An 8,528-nucleotide genomic window follows, 5' to 3' on the forward strand; every position below is an offset into this window, starting at 1 on the left:
TTATTGATGTCTAAACGACTTTTTATAATCTAAGAATTAGTGTCCACTACCTAAACTGACTATTGCAATACAAAAACATCACATAATTATTATTAGCAAAAATATTTTGAAGAACATTTAATAATGCTTTCATGATACATTTATAGGAATATAAATTGATAAACCAACAATATTATAACGATAAACAATCAAAGAATTTTTGATAAATAAAATTCCTGAATAGATTTTAGCTTAAAAATAAATTTTAATAGTGAACCTTGTTTAATGTACTTTTTTTAATGCATAGGTAACAAACATTAATTTTTCTAAAAAGTCCTTTCATACAGTATATAAATATAATTAGTTAAATATCTAATTATAAACAGATTGTTTATAATTATAATATAAGGATTTTTTTATCTAACGAATACAATGTATAAATCATTTTAAAATGTTAAATACAACAGTACTCTAATATAAAACTTATTTTTCTTCATAATGATTACATTGATTATCCATATAAACACTTGACAAAATTATACTCATACACACATGTATGTATATTGTAGATAGTCTGTATGTGTTTACTAATAGAAATTACAAAATATAACAAATGAATACAATTAGATTGCACCTACATTCCACTCTCAGATGTTATAATTCCTATTATGCAAACAAGTATAATTAAATTTTTTTAACATTGAGGCATTTTTAAAACAACAAATAAATAAATTATGTTTATTTGTTAAGCGTAAAAATTTGAAATGCCTCTTCGAAAACCAAATTATATAAATGTGTTATTACCCCTAAATATAATCTATAACTTAAAATAAAATGATGACAAGTAAAATAATTATCAACAACCCGAATAGTCATAGTTTCGAGTTGCATACACCCTAAATCATTGATCACTAGTTGTGGGTTTGAGCTCTTTAATTTGTTTGATCAGATATGCCTTTTCATCATTGAACTGTTCATCTTCAGATCGTTCAGTATGAAATCTTGTCAAGAATTCAACCAGCTTGTCTTGGTTACGAAGCAAAATGTCGAGAATAGGCTTGGGTTTATTAGGATTTGCAACAAACACCTAAAGAAAAAAAATGTGTATATTATATATAAATTATTATATTTCAAATTTTTAGATATTAAAAATTATACCTTAAAAACATGAAAAGCTTCAAATTGGATATTTCTAGATTTTTCTTTTAACATATTCATCATCAATTTTAAATTGTCAGGATTTGATATGTAACGTGTCATTACCTAAAACAAATGATAAAAAACAACTATGTACAATTTCCCTCATTTGGAAATAAATTTGATCATGAATATATCTTTTGAATTGCATGAAAATAATAACTATTTTAACTATACATTATTTACGTGTTCATCAGAGTAACAAGTTATGTCACCATAGCAAGAAGTCTAACAAAAAAGCACCTTACAAATTTAAGGTAGACTCCCTGAAAATGTCAAAAGACATATTTATGTCAAAAACAATACAACCAATTTATAAAAAATTGAATAGTTTATATTAGGGTCAGCAATGTTTTTTATATCAACGTCCAAAAATAAACATAAATTATTCACAGACCACAATTTGAGTATAATTTAAACAAAAATGGAGTCATATCAAATTTGTTTATTAATTTAACAAGGTATCTACAAACCAACAAAATTTTAATATCCACAGTTTCTAGTTCATAATATTGTATAAGTTCTTGATTTGTATACAAATTATAAATTTTAGCTAAGGCCTGTGGGTTGCTGACCCCGGGTTTATATATATTAAATATTTACCGTGAAATTATGACGGTCTAACAATAGTTCACCAAGTAACTTGAGACTCTGGCGACGAGTAACATAATTTTCAGAGTTAAGTAGCTGTTGATAATGTGTAAACACTTTATCATAGTTGATCTCAAGGAATTCAGCACACAGTGGTTTGTGTCTAGTCAGCAATTCCTGTATAACAAAAATAATAATAATAGTAAATAAAGTTAGAAATAAGGATGTTATAAAATATTATGCTCTTTATTAATTAGTTTACAACCTTAAATGTGGAAAATGCATCTGAAGCAATATCAAAAGTTGAAACTTCTACATAACGGAAAAAATTGAAAAATTCTTTCGAGTACAGCATTATTTTTGCTAAAGCTTCATATCTAGCACATTCACGTAACATTGTACCACAGTTAAGAGCTATTTCTTGATGTTCATACCTTTAAATTATAGTTTTGTTATTCATACAATTATTAGTAGGCTCTAATGACTTAAAATAAAAATCATAATTAGGTATTTACTCCTAATAAAAATAAAAATAAATTTATTTTTTAGAGATAGGAGAATGTTTACTTTCAATATTAGGTCACCAAATCATGGTTAACAGATTATTAGCTCACAGTTGATTAGATAAATGTTGAGTGATTGTTCATGCAACTGTGCAATAATCTGTGAAATTATTTTTTCCATAGTTAAAACAATAAAGCCATAATCTTTGGATGATCTTTCAGATGACAGAATTTATATAGAATATTTTATTTTTATGTTTTTGAGTAATCTTAGGGTAAAATAACAATTTTTATTTCGAAAGTCATATAATAGTAAAATATAAAACCGATACGTCAAACCCTCAAAAATATTGTCCTCTATAATTTTGATATTGGTAGTTTTACTCTAATATCACCCTAAAATCATAAAAAAACGATTTTAGATGAAAGCATTATATCTATTGTATAATATGGTCTGACAGAGAAAACAAATATTGCAATGACATCCACTCAACATTTATATTTCTAAATAGTATTGGATAATGTCATAATTTTATGAAGTTCAATATTTACAGTAAAACTATGAATCATTTTAATAGCAAAAATGGAAATACTCTTTTATAGTAGATAATAAAATATATCTACTGGTATGAGATAATAACTATTTTTTTAGGTTTTGTGCTAAGCAAGGAATATATTCAATATAGTTTTTTTATTTTCAACACGAAGTTCATCTAAGGACTCAGGCTAACCTGTTTACACTAGAAAAATGGATCCAATTCTGAATTGTGATTTTAAATTTTCTTACACTTTAATATAACACGCAATTAACCAGTTTTATATACAAAATTAAATACTATAGTAACATCTTATGATTATTAAAAATAAATGTAACTCCAAAAATGAGCTTTTAAAATAAGGACTTCACTAAAACTTTAATATTTTATGGAGAAAAAAATATTTTAAAACTCCAATAATAGCAATTCATTATAGAATAATTCGTTTCATTTTAGCTGAGATATCCAACAAGTAATAAAACAATAAAAAATTTAGCACCTCAAGTTAAAAAATATTTGAACATTTTTAACACACCATTATATTAATTTCATTAAGAAGATACCATATCCGCATTTGTTGTCTCTGTCTTACAAGTGCACAACTTAGAAAATGTAAGCTCAGCAGATAGTTAGCTCTGTTAGTTTAAAAATTTGAGTGAATCAACCTATTATGAAACTTGTTGGTATTTTATGACAGTTCAATTTTTAAGTGAATTATGAACATTTTAAATTAATAGCTATTTTATACACACACAACTGAGCTATCGTTAATAATCAACATTGGAACACAGATAATGGTCTTACCATCAAGTTTCATAATAGGTCGATTTATTTTGAATTTTAAGCTAACAGAGCATACATTTTCTATGTTATACATTTGTAAGAAAGAGGCAACATATGCGGGTATGCCGTTCTCTTAATTTACCTAGTGCCCGCAAAAACAGGGAACATGTTATCACTCATTGACCTTAACATAATTTTTAATGCTGATGATAAATTAATTACTTTTTATTTATTAGTATTTTATTTATCGAATAATTCGTATTTGTAATTTCTGTAAATTAAATTGTTAAAATAAATAAATTAGAAATTTAGAATTTTGTGTTCTGAAAATACATGTTTTTATAAAAAATTATTTAATTTTATAATGTGTATAAATAAAATACTAATTTATAAAAAGTAATTAGTTTATTACATTGACCATAACAAATTTAATTGTATTATGGTGTTTAGAAGGAAAAAATGAGTACAATAAAAATAAAATAAAATTTAGCCAATTTTTTTTTAAAATTATACCTATCTCAAAAGTTCAATTAATTAATTGGGATACGAGTTACCTAGACTCGACTGTATATGAAATATTTATGAACATTGATTTGGTAGACCTCAAGATCTGTATTTGAATTATGTTTTAAAATAAATACACCTAATACTAACATATACATAATAACTTACCCGGCAATAAGAGTAAACAGAATTTCAGATTTTGCACAGATATGTTCAACAGTAGGTGATCGGCTACCCAATTGCCGACGAAGAACATTGTTAAAAACTTGAGCAACATCTTTTTTGCCCTGTAATGTTAAATAATTAAATGTAAATTAATTTATTTGAATACATTTATTACGCCTGTTTAAATTACATACTTCAAAGTCTATTTTTGTCAAATTTTGTACCAACATCAGCAATAAGTTGTTGTTGTACATTTCTTGCGCTAACTGAGCAACAACAATATCAGACAGTGGCTCAGTATCTGCAGTTCCATATAGTAAATTTTTTATCACTAAAAGGTTCTTGCTAACATCTTCCTGTGCCTGAAATAGCATAATTATAAACAAAATTAATATAATCATGTAATAAAAATGTATATATATTAGTAGTTCAATAAAATGAATTAAAATTATACTGAGAAAACCCAACAGTAAATTAAATTATTTGTTATTAGTATTTAATTTACACAAATTGATATACACTTTGATTTCTATGTTAACATTTAGTTATCTAATAATGTTCAATTAAACCCATAGGGTATCACATGAAATATAATATAATCCATCATATCAATTGAAATAGAGAAATTATTTTAAGACATTTATATTCTAAATAATAAAAATACACAAATAACTAAATCAAGTACATGGCAAACATGAAAACTAACAAATTAAATGCATAATATTAATCAAAATACATAAGAATATTACAAAAAATATAAATTGTTATACATTTTGACTGAAGAAACAAAATAATATAAAATTAATTAAATACAATTTTAAAGTTAAAATATACTTACTTTTTCTAACTTTTTATCTCCTTTTTCTAATGCAACAACAGCTTCTTTTATTTGTTTTACTACCTCCACTGGATTTTTCTGTGATTTTCCAAATAACGGCATGTTTCTAAAATAAATAATACGATTCATATTAATGAAAATTAACTAAATATAACAACAATATTATTATTTATACGCAGTTGATAGAAATAATAAATTATAACAAATAAATGGATCACACTAAATATTTTTATCGCATTAGGAACCATGTTAATAAATAAGACCATAGTCTCTAAAAAAACAATGCATATATGTAAAGGTATATTATCATAATATAGTGTTACAGCAAAAACAAAATGATGTATAATTAAGATAAGAGTTTTAAACATTATTGATGTTATCTTTGAATATTGTAGAACATTTTATTATATTAGGTACCTACCTGTTATCTCTCTGTAAATATTACTAATTTAAAAGTATTAATAATGAAAAATAATCATTAGGAATAATAGATTTGTTGATAATGGTTTTGGTTTTGTATTGTATGTTTATCATTTTAAATCATTTCTAATATAAAAGCGTACACATTTTATTCATTTAAAATATATAACAAATAAAAACTTTTTAACAATTATCTAGTAAATAGAGGGTATGTTACACAGCTTGGAAGAAATCCAAATGCGCTTATTAACAGAAAAATTACTATAAGCTAAGTTGCTTAACAAATAAATATTATTAGAAATAAATAATTTAATAAGAATCTAAAAATTAAAATGTAAATTCCATGAATGAGCATGATAAAACAATTGATGAAATACAAGTAAGGTCTTAAAACAAGCTATTTTCATTATTGTTAGAATAGATAGTTTCACAATAAAGAATATTTTTTTATAAACAACATTTATAAAATGTTTTCATATACTGCTGTAATGTTATAAAATAATTAACTATTAGATTTTAACATTAAGGTGATCAATTAGGATACATAATAGAAAAATTAATATAAATAGAGCACTATAGATGATAATATAATTTAAACTTGAATTATTTAGTTATTTAGATATTGTTGAAGTTAATTCTAAAATGTTGTATGCATTTATATTTTATATTTTATTTAAAGATCTGTTGTCTTGTTATACAACTAAGCTTTGAGCTGTTAATAAACATATTAATTATAATATGTGGCGTTAACCTGACTAGCTTTTAATTAAAGCGAAGGGAGGTGAGTTATTATAGTTGGATTAGTGAAAGTTCTGGAATTCTAATAAGAAAATTATGAATTAAAAAAAATCGATTAGCACTACATAGTATAATGGACCCAGTTAAAGATGACTATGCTAAAAAATACCTGTGTACTCATTCCAAATCATTTAAAACTGTCTCGTTATTAACAATTCAGAAATGGCATTTAATATGTATATTGTTTGTACCCAATGGCACAAAATTCCACAGAATGTATACAACATATTAAGAAAAGAAAATCTAAGACAACAGACATGCTTTTTTAAAAGTAGTAATTACTATTGAAATGACCGCTAACCACATAACAATAGTCAAAGATGTTACTAATCCTAGATTGTGGGCCGGTTTGCACACACCATTATTTATCTAAGTATATACAGGCAAAAAATGTAAACCCTAAAGCACATTGATTAAGTCATCACTGGAATGCCAACAAGCTAGTGAGAAATGTGTAATCGCCAGAGGGCCACACACCGTTGCAGACTCATCACCTTTGCTTACATGTATATGCTTACCGGCAGTTCAAAAATGGTGGCCTACCCAACCTAAGTACATTACACTCACCCGGCTAACATAAGACGTGTGGTATGCAGGTGGTATGTGTTTGGTGATGTCTTGAATGCAATAATAGCGACTTGCGTCTCCGGTGGTCGTAGAGTCCGTTGGTTGGAGCTCGCGCGTATACGTTACAGCGGTTCAGATGACACAACTTCAACAACAACAACAACAACAACAACAACAATATAATATTATTATTGCAATCAACTTGTCGATGATGTCCGTGGGCAATATCGCACCATCCGCAAGCGATACCGTAGACGATGGCTTTTAATGTACTTAACCGAACTGTACAACAATACGATCGCCAATATTATTATTATGTAGGTGTATTATTAGGAGAGAGAGCGAGCGTCCTTCCGTAATCTGTTGTTGTGTTTACTAATCACGTCCTGCAGTCGACGAGTGACGGCGATAACATTCAAATGTGTACAATTGTATTATTATTATATTACGTGTGCCTATGAAATATTATTATTATTTATTATTATGATTAACTGTAGTGCACTCACACTGTTATGCAGTACAATATTATTATTACTATTATTATTATTATTATTATTATTATTATTATTATTATTATTATTATTATATCGGTGTATAGAGATACGTCCTGCTATCGGCTTACACATGCCAAATATTTTCGTTGAGATGTGCACGCGCGCGCCTGCGCGTGTGTGTGAAAAATGTGTTTGGTAAAATGCGTGCGTGCGTGTGCGTGTGCGTATTCGTGTTTAGTGCACAGTGCACACTGCGCACTGCACAGCAGGCCTTAGCAGCACTCTGCAGCAGCTGTCGTGTTGTTATCATTAGTAAGACAAAATACAAATTAAAGTTCATTAAAATATTATGTTTCTCCATCGCTCACGTCGCACGACATTATTATTATCTAATTATTGTTATTATCATGATTCATGAGTATGTGAGAGATGAAGGGGAGGCTTCGAGAAAATAACAATATTATGATGGAACGAGACGTGCATTTGTCACTAATAAATGACTTATTATTAAATATTAAAAATTAATTACTATACCCCCTCTCCCCACGACCCCACCACATTATCTAAACTGACCAAATCATAGAAATGATATTAACCATGGACCAAACAGACAATAATGAAAAGATGCGGAACTATCATGTGTTTTTTTAATAAGGAATTTTTATTTATGTGTCTATTCCCGGTGGGCGGTACTATTATTAATACTTTATAATTGGGAAGAGCTAAAAAGATTTAGGGCATGTTGTGTTGCTGTTAAAATGGTAAATCTAGCAAAAAAAAATTCCAGTTATAAATATAAAAAAATCAGATAAAATTTAAAAAATAACCAAGTAAATAATTCAATATTAGTAAAAATTGTGGGAAAATTCATAAAAAATACCCAATAAATGGTTATTTTGATTTTTTTTAAATTTTGGACACAGTTAATAATTGAACTTAGAAATGTCCAATACATTGTTTTTTTTGTTAAATGCATTATTTTTGATATTTTGCTAAATAATTGTTTTTACAACCAAAAGTTTTCTAATATTATACTTGTAGCACACGATTTTACTTCAGTTCTACAATTTTAATTTGTACCTACATATATTTTTATACAATTTTAACATATGACCAAACATTATCAAAAGTATCTAGTTACATTTATACATTT

The 8,528-nt window shown here is 26.5% G+C and overlaps 1 protein-coding gene across 1 annotated transcript; it reads right to left on the bottom strand.

Annotated features, from left to right (window-relative positions):
• Positions 1-515: 515 nt before the first annotated feature.
• Positions 516-7,487, bottom strand: LOC111033151 (protein Mo25). Its single transcript, XM_022313755.1, has 8 exons — positions 6,882-7,487; positions 5,097-5,202; positions 4,453-4,620; positions 4,262-4,380; positions 2,033-2,201; positions 1,780-1,944; positions 1,138-1,242; positions 516-1,066 (listed from the first exon to the last, which is right to left on the bottom strand). The coding sequence occupies exons 1-8, from the start codon at positions 6,890-6,892 to the stop codon at positions 881-883; spliced, it is 1,029 nt and encodes a 342-aa protein (XP_022169447.1). The 5' UTR covers positions 6,893-7,487; the 3' UTR covers positions 516-880.
• Positions 7,488-8,528: the final 1,041 nt, after the last annotated feature.

This window comes from Myzus persicae, unplaced genomic scaffold (genome assembly GCF_001856785.1).
Source record: "Myzus persicae strain clone G006 unplaced genomic scaffold, MPER_G0061.0, whole genome shotgun sequence".
NCBI lineage: Eukaryota > Metazoa > Arthropoda > Insecta > Hemiptera > Aphididae > Myzus > Myzus persicae.